Source organism: Diabrotica undecimpunctata, chromosome 8 (assembly GCF_040954645.1).
Source record: "Diabrotica undecimpunctata isolate CICGRU chromosome 8, icDiaUnde3, whole genome shotgun sequence".
NCBI lineage: Eukaryota > Metazoa > Arthropoda > Insecta > Coleoptera > Chrysomelidae > Diabrotica > Diabrotica undecimpunctata.
Genome location: NC_092810.1, coordinates 55181810 through 55203792, shown reverse-complemented (window position 1 = coordinate 55203792; position 21983 = coordinate 55181810). Strand labels below are relative to the sequence as shown.

Here is a 21983-nt window from a genome sequence, read left to right as displayed (position 1 = left end):
AACATTAGTTCATTTAATTTTAACCGATGGCTTCATTTGAATGTTGGTTTAAGCTCTTTCGAGGGTCAAACCACACTAATCTTTTCGATTGTTTTGGATCAGCTCGTCATAATTTTCACATGTGGCTTGTTGTCGTCCATGTGTTTCCTTGGAATGCATGGTGCGGATTACGATTCTTAAGCGAATTAGTAAGCGGAACAGGGACGGACCTTTTTTCCCAGTTGTGCAAAACATGTTTTGCACAACTTGGAATATGGTGTAAAAATTAAAGGGAGACTGATAAATACCTTCAGACACGCAGATGATGCAATATTGAGAGATGGCTTAAATGGATTGTAATGTTTCTAAAGTCGATTAACACAGTGGGACGAGAGATACGATTAAAAATTTATTGTGCTGAAATAAAGTAGTCGCTAGTATTTAGTCGCTTAAATTATCAAAATACACAATTACAAATATATGGACAATCAATACAAAGAGTATCAAATTTTAAATATCTGGGTTGTTATATTACTGAACTATTAGATCCAGATAAAGAGATAAAATGAAGAATGGAGTTGGCTAGTGCACCTTTTTTGATGAGGTCATACTTCTGTAAACATAACTTGTAGCTTCAACTTCGGAAAAGTACTATTAAATATTACATATGGTCACTTGTGTTATATGGTGTCGAAGCCTGAAGCTTACGAATATCCACGATTAACCGACTAGAGGCTTTTGAAAAAATGTAGAAATAGACGAACACTAAAAATATCTTGATAATCGAGGCAGTTTTCAACAGAGTAGAAGCTACTCATCAGTTGATTGACAGCGTCAAATCCAGGCAAATAGCATATTTATCTTGGACATATAATGCGGGGAAACAGTATAATATTCTTCAACTAAATTATGATGAGTAAAATCGAAGGACGCAGAGGAATCGGTAGGAAAGAAGCCCCGTGGTTGAAAAATGTAGATAATGCACTGGGATATGGAGAGTAAAACAACTGTTCAGAACAGATCAAGACAGGGATAATCTTTCTATATTAATCGCCAATGCCAAGAGGGCTTGATAAGGCACGCTAAAAAGAAAAAGGATTTCAGTTAAGTTCCTTGATTGTATCCTAATATTTATGTTTTTCAGCTTAATTGTTTAAATGAAATATTTTTATCATAATTTGTTTTTCCTTTGAAAATTACGTGGATTTCATCATGAATCACGACTGCTGCCCATTGCATCAGTTATTATTTGTAATAAAGTTTTAGTTAACGAGTTTTATGTATGCTGAGTCAGCATAATTGTAAATATCTGGGAGATAGAGGTTCCAGCAGTAATGGTCCGACAAGTCAAGTAAATAAATAAAGGTGTATGTATTGGCAACAACATTGTAAGCACATATGTTTTGGAAGATATCCGCAAAATAAAATTTATGAGGCAGAAACTGTTGATTTTTATAAAAAGGAATTCTGATGAGCAAATACAATGATTCCAAATACCTAAGTATTTATACTCTGTTTGAAAATTATTGATAGTACAGATTATGTGGCACAGCTTTCTGATAATTTTCAACGTAATGCCATAAATCAGTGACGAAGACTTCAAAGTGACTAAAAATTTAATTATTTCACTTAAATTTTACATTTCTGTCTGTTTAGATATACTCAATGACATTAGAAGTGTTACATCTAGAAGGAATAAATTCTTGAACTTAATTTTTTGGCAACAGAATGACAACATTTAAAACATGCTATGATAACAATATCAATGTTTTATCTTTTCTACTTTTTGTAAAAATAAAGTTTTACCTTTAAATTTTTTTGTGAAGATACCGATTTGTAAAAACCGGTTTGTATAGAAATTTTTAGTTTTTATTCCTCAGTCTAATTGTATTCAGTGTAAGAAAATACCTCGAGTTCGAAGACATCAAAATTACCACCATGTAAGCGATTTTGACAGGGGTAGAATTATTGCGTATAGAGATATGAGTTTGTTGTATCGCGAAATAGGCCGTCGCGTTAAATGTACGGCAATGACGGTTATGCGTGTCTGTCGTGTGTGGACAAACGAAGGTAGAGGAACACGACGAAGACCTACTGGTCAACCGAGGCGTACCACAGAGCGTCAAGATAGGCGCTTTAGATTACTTGCTCTGCGAGACCGTTTTGCTACTACGCGTCAAATTGCTGACCAATGGTTTGGAGTAGTAGATAGACCTGTTAGTATGCGTACACTATATCGTCGCATTCGAGCCTTTGGACTGGTTTTATTCCGCCCACGACTAGTGCTTCCTTTGACTGCGGATCACTGTCATTAACGTTTGAATTGGTGCAGAGAACGGCAGCATTGGGTGACAAAATGGCGTAATGTAGCATTCAGCGATGAATTAAGATTCTGTTTAGGAATGCATGATGATCGTAGGATGGTAAGACGCCGCCATGGAGAGCGACGAGTCTATGTTTATTTTTCCTTTAAAAATCAACACAAAAGAGTTACCTGGTTTTCACTAAAATTTCTGGGGTTAGAACTGAACTTACACTGTCTGCCACACGAACAAATTCATCTCCAAACTGTGAAAAATATTCTAAAACGGCTTCTTAGAACAAACAAATTGAGGCTGAAGTTGGCACTGGACACAAACTTCGAAAATCTGCTTCTTTAAAAAACTGGAACCATGTGGGTATTTTTCAAATTTGTTGGAAACGCCGCAAATCTCTTAGATACAAATCTCTTAGGTGAGAGACGACATAAAACAAAAACGGTGATTACTCTTATCTGAACTAAAACATTACATTGAGTATAAATCACTTTTTTTTCTTCAACAAATTTGCCGGTTTTTTCCGACTAAACACACTGCGTCTGTTCTCAATGACCAATCTTTCAAACCTTATTTCTTCTTCTTATTGTGCCTATCCGTTACGGATGTTGGACACTAACATGGCTATTCTGACTTTGTTGACTGCTGCCCTGAAAAGTCCGGTAGTGGTTAAGTTAAACCGTTTTCGCAGGTTATGCAGCCAGGATATTCTTCTTCGTCCTGAACCTCTTTTCCCATGCACTTTACCTTGAAGTATGGTCCGAAGTAGGTCATATCGTTGTTCATTGCGCATTATATGGCCCAGGTATTCTAGTTTGCGACGTTTTATGGTTACGACTAGTTCGGGCTCTTTACCCATTCTATGTAGTACTTCTTCGTTGGTAACTCTGTCTATCCAGGAAATCCTCAACATGCGTCTATAGCACCACATCTCAAATGCTTCGAGCCTCTTCAGTGATGCTTCAGTTAAGCTCCATGTCTCCACGCCATTTAAGTAAACGAACTTTTATTTTCAATTTTATATCGTGGCTGTTAAAGATTTTTTTTCATTTTGACGAAAGCTGATCTTGCCGTCTCGATCCTTATCTTAATTTCCGTCATTGGTTTCACAGTTCATTTAAGTTTGCACCCAGATAACAAAAGTTGGTGATATGTGTTATAGGTTGTTGGTTAACTAGTAATTGACCAGGCGGTATCCTGTTTTTGCTTATAACCATGTATTTGGTTTTTTTGATGTTAAAATCAAGCCCAAACCTGCTACTTACTTCTGCCACCCTGGAGACAAGTATCTGCAGACCTTTAAGACTGTCTGCAAAAATGACAGGATCATCAGTGTATCTTATGTTGTTCAATCGTTCTCCGTTTATAATTATTTCCTCGTCTATGTCCGCTAGGGCTAGGTTCATAATGTGCTCTGAATATGTATTGAACAATAATGGGGACAATATACATCCCTGTCGCACACCTCCTTTTATCTTTATGTCATCTGTTAACTGATCCCCAACTCTAACCGCTGCAGTTTGTTCGTAATAGATATTGTTTATTATACGGCAATCTCTACTATCTAGACCAATTGAATTTAATATTTTCATCAGTTCGTCATGTTTTATTCTATCGAACGCTTATTAACTGCACATAAAACTTACTGCTAGACATTTTCCCATGAAAAAAAAAGGCGAAAAACGAAAATCCAATACGAATTTGAAGCTAAATTCGGACAACGAAACCAACTTCTCTTGACAGCGGCTTTACGGAGAGTGATGTAATTATCTTTAAAATGCATTCGCTCAACTTGGTAAAAACAAAACCTATAAACAGGAATATTTATTTAACGCGCAATATTAGGCGGCTTAACGATAAAAAAATACCGAGGAAATATGCATCTGTGATATATAAACAAACTTTAAAAATGTGTTTATTATCAACTCGTCGACGCAAAAAGGATTGAAAGAATATTTCGATGTTTTAATACGTACGATAGGAAACAGACATACATTGAAAATATCCTTCGGTGTTTTAACATATACGAGGGGATTTCAATATATACCAAAGAATTTAATTAAAAATGCTACAAACTTGATGTATGTGTTTCCAAATATTCCTCCTCACTACTGTAATTACAGGTCAAATGTTTTAACAATTCACTTTTAGACAGTTTTGTTTTTCAAATACATTTTTAAACCTTTAACACCATCCGCCATATAAACAACACAAATCAATATATTTTGTTTTGCTTGTGAAATTCAATTATTATTCAAATCTTCATTTCCTTAAGTCTACCTCTAGCATAACTGGGTAATAGATTGAACCTGAGACTTTGGTTTACAATCAATTTATTCTACCACCTACGACCGGTTTCGCATAGTATCATTTTCTATGCATCCTCAGGTCAACGGTACATGCAAACTTAATGCTGAAAATACAATAAGGGGTGCTGTCTGGTACAAAATATATAGCAATTATGCCAATTTTATATGTGTACAATTTATTAAGTGTAAATTCCAATTAATTAAATAAATAAATGAATGCAAAAAATTAAATAAATATTACTTACGTGCCGATACAAGGATTATTAAAACTTTTTTGAGAAAACATAGTGTAAAACTCCGTTATGGTAATCTGGAGACAGGTGATCATCAACTTTACTGCACTAATTGACGACTATCGGGAAAGTTCTTAACGGGAAGAGTGATATTAACAACTAGGATAGGAATGTAGTTATTAATGTAAATTGTTTGTTGAAAATTCAATGCGATGTTATAATATTTAAATGTTATTTATGTTTATTGTAGAGATCTATTTATTGTAGAGACCTCTATTTGAAGATGTGTGTTATTTAGTTATGAAATTTAAATCAGTCAATTTCCTACGATTTTTGAGTTGTCAATTGCCGCTATCCACCTAAAGTATTACCCTAAATATTGTTTTTTAGTTGGTCAGCTTAATTGTTGTATATTTACTTCATCCGAAGCCCATATAAGTTCACCGAATAGACTTTACGCAACATTAATTGCAAAAAAGAAAGAGCTCTTGGATTGGTTAATAAGTAAAGAAATAAAAGTAGAAGAAGGAATATTCAAAAAAGAGCTTTTACATTTATGTAAATTACATTCACTAACATTTAAGAAGTATGCTGCAAATTAAGTAGCAAAAAAACTTATTTAGGAATTAAATGGAGAAAAAATGTATTACTAATGCAGTACTACACTTGAGTGCAAAATAATCGACTCAAAATTATTTTGCGAAAGTACGTCTCCTGTTTCAATCTAAAAAGTGTAAATTTAAAAATATTTTGTGTACAATCATTAACCTCATTATTGAGTTTTAAAAAAATTTTGTTTTTTGGTGAATTGGATGACGCATTACAAATAAATAATGCAACACGTAGAGAGGGGATCAGAATTTGACTCATTGAAATCGACATGCACCGACTTAACGCGTTCAATTTCCATAGCAACCCACTAATACATCAGTCACTTAAGTTTGCAAGTGCATTAAAAATGGATACCACATCCGTCATCGCAACTCAAGCAGTAGCATTATTGAGAGAAGGCCTGAGCCAGAGGGCCGTTGCAAATCGACAAAATTTAAGCCAATCTGCTATGTCCCGAGTGTATTGTCGGTACCAAGATACTGCTGATTATATACGTCGACAAGGAGGAGACCGTAAACGAATAACAACGGAGAGAGATGATCGATTTCTTGTATCGAAATCCCTGAGAAATCGACATTTGAGTGGTGCTAAACTCAAAGAAGAGCTTAGATAGGTCCAAGGTGTGATGACCAGCATTTGGACAGTCAGAAGGAGACTAACGGCAGCCAACCTGACACCAAAAAGGTCAGCTATGGGTCCCAAGCTAACTGCAGCAAAGGCGATTAGAATTTGCTCGCGAACATCTGGATTGGGACGACTATCAATGGAGTCAGGTATTATTCTCCGATGAAAGTAGGATCTACCTACATGGCAACGGCAAGAGGCGTTGATTTACTCAATTTTGTATACGAGAAATTGTGTCATGAAGGCGGTTCTTGTATGTTTTGGGCAGGCAGTTCTATGGATGGGAAAACCGAGTTGATTTTCGTGCCTGGTGGAGGACGTGGAGGAGGTTTAACGGCAGATCGTAACATCAGAGAGATTTTGGAGGAACATGTGGTTTCATACGCGGGATTTATTGGTGATTTTAATGCACGATAATGCACGATGCCACATCGCACGAGTCACCACCACCTATCCCTCTGAGATCGGTATACCTACAATAAATTCGCCTGCGTTAAGCCCGGACATAAATCCAATAGAGAATGTTTGGGATGAGCTTAAACGAAGGGACCGGAACAGAAATCATGCACCAAGGAGCATAATAGAATTGAGAGCTGCGCTTAATGATGAATTGGAAGAAATGCCTCAAGAATTTATTAGAAAAGTCATCCGATTCATGCGAAATCGATTGGAAAGTGTAATCAGGAGTAGGAGTGGTAATACCTAATACTGAATAATTAAAAAATTCATGTTGTAATTGATGATTTCTCTGTTCATAACGTCTTTTTTGCGTTAGTTCCAGTGATGAATATTTAGAAAACTCTGTTTCTATTGCGTATTGTTTTTATAATGCGTCTTCCAAATAATGCAATAGCAGTTTTCGTAAGTTTAATAATAAAGTTATTGTTTGCACATAACATTTTTTTATTTTCATACTTCTTGCATTGAAACAGAAGGTGTAATCTCAAATATCGCTTTTGAGTCGATTATTTTGCACTCAAGTGTAGTTTTTAAACTGTTGATATAATTTTAAACCTTTGTAAACGATCGAAAGTTAACTGTTTTTAAGAAAAACTGTGATTTCAAAACTTCTTATACATAATCCTATTGTTGGATAACAATAGTATTGTTTAAAAATAAATACATATTTTAATAAATAAAACAGGCAATTAAAAACGACGTTGAGGGAAGCGTAAGAGTACGGAAACTAATTAAATAATGAACTCATCTAACGAGCAACTGTAAACAGGAGATAATTAGTAAATATTTGTAAAAATTACAGAACCCTAAAAGCGTTAATTAACACTTTAATAAAGATTGATAGAAGGTTAAATTAAATGACATAGTGTTATGGAGGCATGTGTGTGGTCGTAGCTAAACTTTTTCTGTAAATAGGTACGAATAATTTTCAATTAATTCCTTTGTTTAAGACTTAAAGACATTTGTGGCAGTAAAATATATAATATTATGTTTGTCGTCATAAATTAACGCAGAGTAAAATGAAATAAACGAACTGTAAAAATTAATATTAAATAAAGAATAATTAATATTTAGAAATTGATTTATCTGCGCGTCGCCGAGGCATGAAAAAGGACGTCGCCGATAAACTAGAGTTGTTTTCCGTACGCTGTCTCGATTTAAAAAGTATTTTTTTTTGGTATAAAATAGCCAGAAAATCTCTGGCCACCCTTCTTAAGTGGTCCGTAGGTTCGTAGGGCAAGTGCATCCCCATAAATCAACTCTATTGTATTGCTCTTTTGAATGGCGATAATTTAACTAAATGGTTCACAGAAATATGATATTTTACAGCGTTTTCTGTGCTTGCGACGTAGTTAGCAAAAATGACAAAGGCGAGTGAATTTATTTTAACTTAAAAAGAAGTCATTATGTGATAGCCAGTTTAACAATAAGAATTTACTGAATAAAAGAAAAATAATATACTGTAATCCTTTAAAGTAAATACCTACTTAGAATATATAATTAAACAAGATCATATTATAATACAGTAATAAAAATATTAAATATAATATATGTCCATGAAATTCTTAACATTCTCCGGTATATCCAAAGTTCAAAGTCCAAAAATGTTGAGAATTCCATGGACTGCCAGGGTCACCAATGAGGAAGTGCTGAGAAGGATGGGTCGAGACAAAAAATTGTTAAGAACAATAAAAGTACGCAAGACTGCATACCTTGGACACATACTAAGACATAATAAATATAGTCTTCTGCAGGTCATCATGCAGGGTAGAGTCGATGGCAAAAAGGGAATAGGTAGAAAGAGGAAGTCATGGCTGCGAAATATTCGAGACTGGACAAACATGACTGTAGACGAATTATTCCACGTTGCAAAAGACAGAGAAGCTTTTAAAAATGTGGTCGCCAACCTCCGTTAATGGGGACGGCATAAGAAGAAGAAGAAGATAATATATGAAAATAAATACTAAATACTTTCCCAAACAATTATATAGACACCATAGAACCATTAAACATTTTCAAACTTCGGGATGTCCAAACAGTTGTAAAAAGTGTCATGAAGGTAATGCACCACGTGTTAGACCTGTCGATGAGGAGCGTCAAAACAGGAATATTAATATTTGTGCTTTTGTGGAAGCTAGTGAACCCTGCAATAGTGTACAAATTGCTAAAGAAGTTAACGTGAATGCTCGAACTGTCCAGCGAGTTCTCAAAAAGAATGGGTATCACTGTTTTAAGATACAACCAACACAAGAACTGTTTCCAGAAGATAACTTTGGGCGGATGGAATTTTGTGAAATTATGTTAGATAAACAGAATGAAAATGTACACTTTTTAAAAAATATTTTATTTTCTGACGAATTTTCATTTTCATTACATAAAAAACACAATCCATCCGTTGCAAGGTATTATTCTCGGAAAAATAAGCACCACAGTGTTGCAGTGCGAACGCAGCATCCGCAAAAGTTAAATGTTTGGACTGGGATGTTAGACGACCATATTATCGGTCCATTTTTTATCGATGAAAACCTAAACGGGCCCAAATATTTACAACTTTTACAGAATGAGATCATTCCGGCTGTTCGACGCCTTCCCGTAAATTTTCAGGAGGTTTATTTCCAACAAGATGGGTGTTCGGCTCACAACTCTAGAGCAACTATTGACTTCTTTAATCAAACGTTTCCTGATCGACTGATAAGTACACGTGGTACAATTAAATGGCCCGTTAGATTCTGTGACGTAGCGCCTAACGATTTCTTTTTTTGAGGTTTTCTCAAAGAAAACATTTATCGGCATCAGTTTGAAAGGGCCACAAGCCTAGTCGAATTAAGGGCAAAAATACTTCATTTATCTGCAAACATTACACCAGCCCTACTCCAAAATATGAGGAGAAATCTGTATGACATATAATTGCCTTATTATCAAAGTGTTATAATGTTAGTTACATGCATTATTGCAAGATATTTAATATTTATTAAATAGTACAAAAATTATTGATGGATTTGAACTTGTGATAATTCCAATTAACCGTCTCTTGATAACACAATAGTTTCTCAATATAAAAATGCTACTAGGTAAGATACCTAACCCAAAAATTATATATGTAAAGAACAACATTTTCGCACTTTATTTCCTATAACTATGTCCCACTTATGACTTAAAATGATCAGATATCTGTAATATATTTTTTCACCTATTTTTTTTTAGGCTAGGGTAATTTTTTGTGATTACAACTAAATCTGCGCAAAAAATGTTTCATTAATTTACCGTTTTTCGCAAAAATTGAAGCACTATTTACTATACAATTAAAATATCCTAAACCCAAATTCACATTCTAAAAATATACCCACCCACACTTATTGATTCTCTGCTACCTGCCCACCGCGACAAGATACTCTTGGCACTGATGTCAAATCACGATATTACATCATTACGTCATACTTAAACATTCAGAGTAGTCTCAGATTTATTTTCTATCGACAGGTATGGCTATACACCTATCTATTTCAATGTTTTGAAACCTACATTCAGCGCTGTTTCATATATGTACGTAGACTACCTACTGTGAATTGCTTAACAGGTGTTGTTTTGATTAGGCTATTAAATCAGAAAACAAAATCATACTATTTTATCAATGAAGAATTTTTTATATTATACAAAAGTTTCGTAATAATATTGAAGAGAAGCATATTTTTTCTGGTCCTTATGACAGTCCCAATAGCTGGAAACTTGATTTCGTGAAGTAGTTTTACAGTACGTTACAGTACAGACATTATTATCTTTTATCATACTTGAATGTGTGCACAATTCTTTCTCCTAAGGTACCTTCAAATTTTTGTATTTCTTTTCCACTGTAAATATTTATATTATATGTATAACCTGTATCAGAGTCGGATCTAACCCATGTCTTTATTCCTCTTTTTATAGGTTTGTTCGGAATATATTGTTTCAATGTGCTTCCGCCCTTAATACTTTGACGAGAGCTGTACCTGTATAGGTAGAAATATTGTGCCTACCACATAGGGTATTATTAAAAGGGGTTGAAAATTAGGGATAGAAATTATTGGGATTAGAGATAGGGCAAGCAAAATAAACGAAACTTATGCGAACGGCGCTCAGGGTTTATTTGGAGTAGCTGGGTCGTGGATAAGTTGAATGGCAATGGGATTAGATTGGGGCAACTACAAAAAATGAAACAAATGGGTAATTACATGAATCTCCTGGAACAAACAGAAAAACAAAACACAAGAGTTCCCTCTAGCTATTTGAAATGGGACGCCGCTTCGAGGAAACTTCCTGTTGGAGGAAAGAAAATGTTCTTCCGTCCTGGTTTTCACTAAATTACTTTAAATGATTTCTGGGGTTGGAAACTGGACCTACTAAAATTTCTGCCACTGGAACAAAAAAACTACATCTCACTCTGCGAATTATTATTATGCTGAAACGCTTCTTAGGACATTGAGGATTGAGGTTGAAATGGGCGGCACTGGATACAACTTCAGACTGGGCTACTTAAAAAAACAGGAAACTGGAACATGTTGTTATCCTTCAAAATTGTTGCAAAACGCCATCTTACAAATCTCTCATATGAGATAAGGCACACAACAATAAACAGTGATTACTCTGATCTGAAGTGACACATTACTTGGACTATAATCACGTTTTCTCACAAATTTTGCCGGCTTCTCCAAACTACACACCGACGTCTGCCCACTCTCCTTACCCTTTTCAAACTAACCATCGATCGATCTGTATCGCACCGCTTCTCTCTTCGCGTCCTCACTCTCCCGTCCACACCATGGAACAGTCCAAAATTCTGGTTAAACACGGTATTTGACCTTGAATCATGCTTGCTTTCAGAATTATAAAACTAAGACGTAATATATGAATTATTTTACTGCCAGTTCTTGTGACTGCGTCTCGAACAAGTTTTTGTAAACAGAGAATTGGAGAAATATTTAATTTTATACTTGAATATAAGATAGTTTTTAAGGAATTTTCTGCATGCTACAAAGCAAGAAACAAGGTCGTCAGTATAGTAGGTTTTTGAAGCATTTTCTGGCTTTTTCGGGTGAGTCATGTACAATTTAGCTAGAAGCACCAAACACCTATTCCTTGAAATTGTTTTATAAATTTGTTACCGATAGAAGGTTTTGAAGACCAGTAATCAGAAAGGCGAGGAAGAGGTTGATACACATAATAAATGTTATTTCGATTATAAATTCTCCAACATCTGTGTATTGTGCTCCTCTTTGTGTGGTCTTCTCTCTTCTGTAGAGATCAATTCTCTCGTTGGTACAATCCACAATAAAGACTTTAAATTTGGCGGAAATATCTTATTAAAGACTTGTAACGGACTAAAAGTATGAACAATTTATCTGTGAATTACAGGAACATTCTTAGGAGGAATGGTTATCTGGGTTCAAAATAGTTTGAAAGATTATACCAAATTATTTTTTCATCCCTTTCCCCTCTTTCTTTGATACTTTGTTCTACATTTTCACCTTTATTGTCTGGCTTTTTATTACTATTTTCAATCACTGTATGTATCATTTCTTCATTGTTTTCCTTACCTTCACGTTCTAAAGTTTGTTGCTTATTTATCTCATCTTCAGATTCAATAATTTCGAAATCTGATTCTTCAGAATCGCTGCCAGAAGGATATCGATCACTAGAAACTTCACTATCTGTATAGTTTGGATCTTCAGAATTATCACTATTAACAAATGAATCTTCAACATCATCTAATTCTGAATCATAATAAAAATTATTGGCGAACTTTTCTATATCTGCTTGAGTCAGCGGTTCACGTCGCTTCATGGTGAAAAAAGCCATTAAAAGGATTCCTTCTCCTCCTAAGTGCCTTCTCTGTTGAGGTTGGCGATCAATATGGCAAATTTCTCTCTGTTCTGGGCTTGATGAATTAATTCATTTCCTCCTGTGTGGGTCCAATCTCTGATGTTTCGTAGTCAAGATTTCTTCTTTCGTCCTATGCCCCTTTTACCTTCAATCTTGCCTTCTAATATTACTTGGAGCAGCTCAAATTTCCTATGGCGCATTATGTGTCCTAGATATGACGTCTTTCTAATTTTGATAGTATTGACCAGATGAGGGCGTGTGTTCATTGCTCTCAGTACTTCATTCGTAGTTCTGCTGGTCCAGCTTATTCTTAGCATTCGGCGGTACATCCACATTTCAAATGAATTTAATTTGTTGACGTCATACTGTTTTAATGTCCAGGTCTCACAGCCATATAGTAATAGAGACCTCACATAACACTTTAGTGTTCTCAAGCTTATTGAGACTGATAGCTTGGGGTTACAGAGCATTTTACGAATATTCATGAAATCAGATCTTGCTATTTCAATGCGTCTTCTAATTTCTTTTGAGTGGTCTAGTTGACTATTTAGTTCTCTGCCCAGGTATATGAAGCTTTGGGAACTCTGAAGGGTGATACCATTTATTTATATGTTAGGTGTAACTTTTTCATGGGGGTTTTTGTGGAACACCAGCATTTTGGTTTTGGAAAAGTTAATGTCCAAGCCCAGCCTGTGATTTTTAGTTGGTCTTCTGTTTCTGCTAATACTACGGTGTCATCGGCATATCTTATATCGTTAATGATGATTCCATTGGCTCTGGCACCTTCAGGGCGATCTTCAGGAGAAGCTCTAATTATATGTTCGGCATATACATTAAATAATAAGGGGGATAACATGCACCCTTGACGCGCTCCTCGTTCTATGTTGATGTACTTGATGTTTCCGTTCTCTGTTCGAACGCATCCTGTGTGGTTCCAGTATGTATTACTTATGATAGTTATGTCGTGTCCGTCCAACCCTACTTCTTTTAGCACCTCAATCAATTTTCCGTGTTTGATGCGGTCGAAGGCTTTTCTATAATCGACAAAGCACACATACAGCCGTTTTTGAACCTCAAGATATTTTTCTGCTTTCATTCGATACCTCATTTGTCATTCTATCTAACGGATGGGCAGACAGACATGGATAATTCAAGGTTTTCAAATTTTAATGTAAAATGGTTGGAAACAAAATAAAGCCAATCTGACAGTAAAATACGTATTTTTCAATAACTATGACTAGACTTCTCTGATGGGAATTTATAGGATACCTGTAATAAATTTTCTCGTGAAATCGACCATTTTTCATTTCTAGACTGGGTAATTACAAATTTAAAACCAATTACTGTGGGTATGAAAATACAAAAAAAATATCTTGTAGAATTAAGTACCGATATTAGAAGAAAAGGTTACTAAACAGGAAATACGAACTTATACAGGTTTGTAAACAAAAACAAGCACATTAAGGAGCATTATACTTATATAATTTTATATTAAAAAATAATTATTATTTCAAGTATAAAATGAAAAACAGCCAAAATCGAATATCTCGATCACATCATGAGTAACAGCGAAAGATATGGGTTGCTGCAATTAATTTTACTGGGAAAAGTAGAAGGCCGAGGAAGGCGAAGAATATCCTGGCTGAAGAATCTACCTACGTGGTTCAACACAACAACTACAAATCTTTTTAGAACAGTAATGTGCAAAGTACAGATTTCCATGATGGTCGCCAACATTCGAAACGGATAGGCACTACAAGAAGAAGAATAACATGAAATATCTCGTATTTCACCGTTGTTATATCACTAGATATTAGTCACCGTGATCTCGTTCACCGTGAATAACAATCTTAACACGTTGTGTGAGACGGTGACGAAATTGGTAACTGATTATCTGGTCACTGGTTACAGTTATCGAAGTTAGCAAGGAATGGTAGTTACCGGTGATTTCTAAATTGCCGTAATTAAATCACCGGTAATGAAATCAGACCTATGATTCCATGGTGACATTACAAGAAAAATTATAAAGTTTTCAATATATTATTTAAGAAACATAAAACATATTCCGTCCAACGCCCATTAACAGTCCGTTAACGGGCGTCGTGTTCGGTCATTAATTACATAATATGCCATATATTATTTTCCAATTGTAATACATTTTTTTTTGTTACAGATGCTTCTTTGGTTGCTGCCTGATCCCATGCTGCATAGATAAATGCTTAGACGTATCACATACCTGCCCCAATTGTCGCGCCTATCTCGGAACTTACAAACGATAAAGCAAAATCGCAACTTAAAAAACATTGTGTATACAGTCAGGCCCTAAATTATATTTAAATTACTTAAAAAACTATCACATTTTATAAAAAAAAATAAAGTAGTTAAGGCCATATTGTATATATTATTTGATTGTGACGATAAGCAGGAGGGTAAGGGTAAACTATAATTCTTAAAATATTTATAACGAAGAGAATTTAGAGCATTTAATACCAAAAATATGCAATTTTTTTCGTACAAAAATGTAAAAGTATATTTTGTTTTAATAAAACATCGAAAAGTATTTCTAACAGAATTATTTTAATAACATAATTTTATTGGTTAAACGATATATTTACAAAATAAATAATAATAATTTAGTGCATTTTTATAGTGTAATTTAAATTGATGACATTTCTTTTAAACATGACATTTGACGTCAATGCTCTATACGCACGGCGGCGCCTCTTGATTGATTGAAAGTAAAACTAGTAATGTTAAATAAATGAATGCCAAGTAATGTAGGTACGTTATTTACTTAATCTAGACAAAATAATAAAGCAGCTAAACCTAAAAACGTGAAAAAAAGTACCTACAATCTTGTTATGAAACTGTAAAGTTACCTACAGAATGAAAAAGTTAAAGTTTTAATTTAATATTATAGACGAAATATTCATAGCCTCTCAATATGTGCTTTTTAGATTTGACTAAAGTCTTCGATTGTGTCAGGTTAGAAGACAATAATATAAAGAAAAAAAGCAGAATGAACATCGGAACTAGAAAGCAGCTCGGGAATCCAGCAAGGTGATAGCTTGAGCCGATTGACTTTTTAAGCCCAATAGCTTGACTTTTTGATTTAGTAATGGAGAAAATCATAGAAGAGATTGAAACTACAGGACAAAGATATAAGATGGGAGAAAAACAAATAAAGATCATCTGCCATTCAGACGACGCAGTCTTAATCTCTGATAATGAGGATAACCTACAGAGCATAACACAGACTTTCAACACAGTGGCGAAGAACTACAATATGAAGATATTAACAGTTAAGACCAAATCCCTGGTAGGAGCAAAAGATTCAAAATAGTAATTAACGATTAAATAATTTAACAAATTTCTAGATTCGAATACATTGAAGTATCTAGCTTTAGAAATCTTAAAGAAAGCGTCCGAAAGCTAGAAAATAAAGCGGTTCACGTGCAAGGATACCTGAGGAATATAAGCTGGAGAAATAAGGATATTAGGCTGGAAGAGGGGAAAGTACTTATATATAAATGATGAGTGTAAGACCGATAATGACATGCGATAGAAACAAGAGCCGATACAATGGAAACCAAGAGAATATTGAGAACATCAGACATTGAGGTCACTAACTGAGAAAACACTGAGAGATAGAATATCGAATGACCGAATAAGAGATCGCTGTAACATACCAGACATAGTATATTGGGGAAACCAAATAAGACGAGAATGGAACTAACATATCACGAGAATGGACAGAGAGCAAATAGCTCAAATAGTAAGAGATTCAAAACCAACAGGCAAGAGACCACTACGAAGACCCTTTAAAAGGTGTCGAGATAGGCAGTCAGCAACTACGAATACAAGATCAAAATTGGTGAAGAACCGGTCAAAGGGCCTAATATAAGAAAAAGAAAATTTAATACTATAATTATGCGATATATGTCTATTTTTATAGAAGTATCACATTATATGTGCCAGGAGCAGTTACTTGGGGTTAATCCTGAGAAGACTACTGTGATTCGGTTGACTCGTAGAAGGGACATCGGACCTACCAGAGAGCTTACTTTCTATGGTAATGCTTTATCGATTTCCAAGTAAGTGAAGTACTTACGAGTGATCCTGGATTCTAAACTTTCATGGAAGGAATATATCGACGCCAAAGTGAATAAGGCCTCTGCAGCTTTGGGTGTACAGAAGAGCTTTTAGAATCAAATCTGATCTGCAGTCAAAAAATTCTATATTGGATGTACCAATCCATGATAAAGCCTATACTAGCGTATGCTAAATGAAAACCATTGTGTGGTGACCCCAGGCTAGACTAGCTTCAGCTAAGGCCCGGTTGACTCACCTCCAAATGCAAACAGTTGGCATATATTGGTATCTCAGGAGCTATGAGGACTACTCCCTCAGCGGCTCTTAAGGCTCTGCTGAATTTACCCCCTCTACATATTATTGTATAACACGAAGTCATGATGGCAGCCTATCATCTTAACTGCTCTGGATACTTGTTGGAAATGAATGGGCGGATTGGCCATTGTGACATTTGGAGTCAGGCCCTCGATTGTTGCCCTATGCTCTCTATGGTACAGGGCAGCATGGCCACAATTTGAGTTCTGATCCTTCTTCTTGGTTCAATTTCTGCATCAGTGCAGAACGAGAGCCTGCACTGATCCGGCAGGTGCTGGAGTATACGGTAGCGGAATAAAATTTGAATGTGGCCAGGCTCTCGGCTCCCATGCATCAGTATTTCAGACCATGATATTTGCAATCCTGATATCGCAGGAGATAATAGATAGGGTGTGCTCACGCAGAACCGTCTCTATCTGCTCTGACAGTCAAGCAGCGCTAAGGGTTTTGGAAGCGCCCAAAGTCAGCTCTAAGCTGGTTCTTGAGTGAAAGAGAGCGCTTGCTGATGTTGCGCTAGCCAATAGGGTTAACTTAGAATGGGTACCGGGACACACAGGCGTGGAAGGGAATAAACGGGCTGACGCCCTAGCAAGGCACCCCTCTGCCTATAGGACCCATATCTGTGACTATGGTGCCCTTCAGTACTGGTCGAGGCAGTCTCAAAGAGCTTCTTTTGCGAAGGTTACAGGACTCCTGATCCATTTGTGGAGGTATAGGCTAGGCTCCACATAGTGGGGCTATCCAAAAGTCTTACAGTCCAACTTCTCTTTCTAGACCGTAGAAGATGCTTACTGGTGACTGTAGACTCAGGCGGCACCTTCATCTGCTTGGATTGGTGGATGGTCCACGGTTTCGTCTGTGTAATGAGGAGGAGGGAACTTTCCCACATGTCCTCTGGAAGTGCCCGGCACTGGCCTACCAGAGGTGGTAGATCCTGGGTCCGACCAATATGCAACCGAACCAAATGAATGAGTTTCGCTTAAAGAGACTTGTGACTTTCTAGAGGCCACTAAAGGATTAGACGTTAGAAATGGCAGGAAGAGCTCCGATTTAAAGCACCTGATGATTATAGCAGATATCGGAGCCCTGAGTAACCGGGGCCCCAGAAACGCTGAAGATTAGGCCTTGTGGGCCTAATCCGTATGATAGGAGTGATACAATGGACCCGTCTTAGGAGGTTTGTGTCTGAAGGGCTCACAAATGAGCTCTGCCCCGATCTACCATAACCATCACTTTATATATTTAATTAATTTACGAATCACTTTGCAAAATTATTATAGTACGAGATTAATACATTTTTTTAACCAATATATAAAATACTGTTTATTTTTTGTTGTCGAGTTTCGAATTTTTTCATACACGTGACGCTACTCGTATAGGGCAGTGACGACATAACATTTCGATAAAATTTGAATGAATACAAGATTCTTAATAAGATATAAAAAATAAGCTGTCTTAGAAAAGATATTATTTTTAGTTATACATTCGAAAAAAAAAATGCGAGTTCTCTACTGTCATAGATCTTATTTATTCCTGTTATGATGTAAGAAAATATGTAATATTATACTAATGTTAAACGTAAAATTGAAACTTTAGATAAATAATGGCTTCTTTCAGGGTCAAAAATCATTCAAAAAGTGAAAATAAGTGTGAGATCAGAACTGCTTGGTGGATGATCTTAATATATTGATCACACTTTCTTTTTCTTGTGCTGCATTTCCCCATTGCTGAAGATCGGCTTTAATATTAAAGCAGTGTCCTATATCTATAAGATTTGTTACATCTACAAGATTTTAGAATTGTTTTTTTTAGTTCACCAGTATTCTTCCGTTTTATGTGTCTTTATTGTATGTCAGTTATTGTCGTATTTGAAATTATATTATATATAATTTAAAATAGTAAGTAAAAAGGATATTCCCAATTTTTTTAACCTATATACAATAACTGCCACTACAAATACTTTTGTAAAAGTTTCAGTAACCGTTTTCTAGACATACATCTTTCCTTTTATCTAACATGTATCTAATATCTTCTCTAAATATGTATTTCCATCATTTACTTTGATTCCTTTGTTATAATGATAATATATGGTTTAATTATGTAAAACGATTTTTTAACTAGTGACTCAAAAATTGTTTACGTCTTTCCTTTAATTTTGATATAAATATAAATGAGAGATAATATATCATTTATATATAAATATAAATGATATAAATATCTAAGCTACTTTTTGTTTTGATACTAATAACCATGATTTTGTTTTTAATCTAGGATTTAAATACTGAATCTTATTGTTGCATCACACTAATTATTTATTGCAAAAATTATCGTATGGATAAAGTGGTAATTAAAAAAGCCATATATTTATTGTTATTTTGTTAATTATATTATCATCATTATTAGCATCATCGTCATCAACACCATCCAATACACTCCTGGACATTGCTTTTCCGTAATTGTTTCCCTTCACTGTGTTTTTTGGCGGTAGGAGTATATTATCTGCAAAAATACGGTAATTAAATTTTTCACCGTCTATTGCGGTTCTTGTAGTATGATATCTCAGTCGAAAACATATTCCAGAGCAGTCATGAATAGCTTTGGTGATAGGTTATAGTATATCGCCTGTCTACGCCTCGTTTTCAATGTTTATATGTTTGGTGTTATCATATATTTATGTATCTATTAATTTTGAACTCGCTTATTTGGTTGATAAATATGAATTTTATTTTTTGATATATCTGGCTGGTATACACTGAGTTAAATAGTTAACCAATAAAAAATATATTCATAAAGCAAGTTAGAAAAGTTGGCAGAAGGGACAAAAATTTTCAGTCGAAAGCCGCAGTATTAGAAAACGAAGAATAAAGTGGTCCGATGGTCTACATTTTTTTTTTCTGGAATCGCGGTCTGGAATCTTCAAAAGACATCTCAGTCCAGGACGCCGCCTGACTAACTTTAGTGCAGGATTCGTTCTTCGTACTCCCGGCGACAATTCCCGAGGTACTTTAAAATGCCCTCTCGTCGCCGAGTCTACGCCGAACGCCTACGTGCTAAACCAGACCCTCCTTTGTCATCCAGCGATCCGGAAGCGGAATGGCCGCTGTAAGGGCGGCATCACTTCCGAATCACTACCTTTATTCATTCATTCTCCATTCATACGCATCCACACTCTATTCATCAGCAAGGAGGTTCCCTGTCTCGTTCCAGGTAGCGCGTAGAAGACACTTATCGCTCCTAGTTCGGCATCATTCCCAGATGGGTATTTCCTCCTTCCCCACAGTCTGACTCACGCATTCTAACTCATACAGTGTGACCCACTTTTCCAGCTTCACCTTTCAGCATCATTCACTCTTACCTTTAGCGTTGGTCCAGTAGTCTTTCTTCCTCTTACTTTTTCTTGATCACTGCACGGATATAGCTGTATATGTTAGTCCAAACTAATTTATTTTAAATCATTCTCTCAATCATTTCTCTCACTGTAACAAAATTCACACCTGTCTCTCTCTCCATTCTGTTCCTTTCCACTATCCATCTGCTGCAATCTAACATCGTATGTGTCACAGTGTCCGAGTATCCACAGTATAGGCATTCATCTGTATCAGCCTTTCCGATCCTATAGAGGTAGGCCCTAAAACACCCGTGTCCTGTGAGCACCTGCGTCAGGAAATAATCCAGTCGCCTGTGGCCACAGTCCACCCAATCTCTTATGTTCGGGATCAGCATTTTCGTCCACTGTGCCACATCTTCCATGTTGTTCCATTCTTCTTGCCATCTTTCAACTGACCTTTCCCTTTCCTGTCTTCTCTCGGCCACGGTAAGGTTTGGACCTCTTCTCTCATAAAGCTCTTTTCTTTCCACCGCCAAAACATGCAACGGAACACATCCAGTGATGAATATTATGATAAAAGAAAATTAAGAGTACCTAACTATAGTTATTTAGTATATCTCTAATGTTAGAGTTTATTTAAGATTTTCTTTTATGTACAACTAACATATTTGTATCGCCTAAAAATAATATAAAATGATAGCAATTAAAAACAATTTCTTGAAGCATTTATTATGTCGAAAGGCTTCAGTATTCCTGAAAAAGAACGATATGATCGAGAGATAGTATTTAAGAAAATACGAAAAAAATATCTTTAAATCAATAAGAACTTAATAAATATAAATAACTTTGTAAAATTTTTATAGAATTTTGCAAAATCATTTTTCAGGCTTATACCATGATTTCTAGATAAAAATAATTTTTTTGAGAAGATGATTGGTTATATCTTTTAAACTAAAAACAACGTGGTCTAATGTATGACCAATATTTTCATTATACTATCCCTAATTTATGTAGTTTTATAGCAAAAGTTGATATCTATAATATTAGCGTATGTTTTCGTAACGGTAACTTTAAATAAAGTTAAAAAGTATCAAAAAACAAATTTATTTTAACGATTTTTTTTTCACCAATCGACATAGAATTTTGTTAACTTTAAAGAATGACACTAAATGATATATCTAGTAAAAAACACATTAGGTATTCCAAAATTTAGAAATATCAACTTCTGTCATAAAATACAGATTTATTGCCTTGTGCATTTTTGTAGTAATTGTTCGAAATAATTTAAGCACAATATTATTTTAACTTCTATAAAAAAAAACTTAGTAACTAGTCGGTAACGCAAAAAAAATGTAAGAAAAGTTAATTTTAATTGATGTGATAACAATAATGTTAAATAAGGGTGTTTAATGTTTTACTTTTTGTAAAATATATAATTATTTATATAAAACATTTATATGACGTGTGTTTTTTATTTTTTATAACCTCATTAAGGAACCAAATTTAATAAACTTTTGGCCAATATTCGCTGGACTAGACTATGTAAAATAAGAGCTACGAGGAAGTTACGGAAATAATACAATTATCAATGCACATTCACTGATGTACATACATGTCGCCCTACAGACCTTCTTCCCTCTGGCCTTTCTCAGAACACATTGTTAATAAGGCGATTGTCGTTACTGCGTATCACATGCCCTGCCCATCTGAGTCTATTGGCCTATATATATGTATATATATATATATATATATATAAAGTATATATATAAAGTATATAAAGACAATCGCCTTATTAACAATGTGTTCTGGGAAAGGCCAGAGGGAAGAAGGTCTGTAGGGCGGCCTAGAAAAAGGTGGAAAG

At 35.1% G+C, this 21983-nt stretch overlaps 1 protein-coding gene across 1 annotated transcript in view; it reads left to right on the top strand.

The window, feature by feature from the left end:
• The window catches only part of LOC140447576 (lipopolysaccharide-induced tumor necrosis factor-alpha factor homolog), a 126974-nt gene extending 105391 nt beyond the window's left edge, over positions 1–21583 (top strand). Inside the window, exon 3 of the mRNA XM_072540303.1 lies at positions 14561–21583. Within this exon, the coding sequence (XP_072396404.1) occupies positions 14561–14666 (106 nt within the window). The 3' untranslated portion in view covers positions 14667–21583. The remainder of the gene's footprint in view (positions 1–14560) is intronic.
• Positions 21584–21983: the final 400 nt, after the last annotated feature.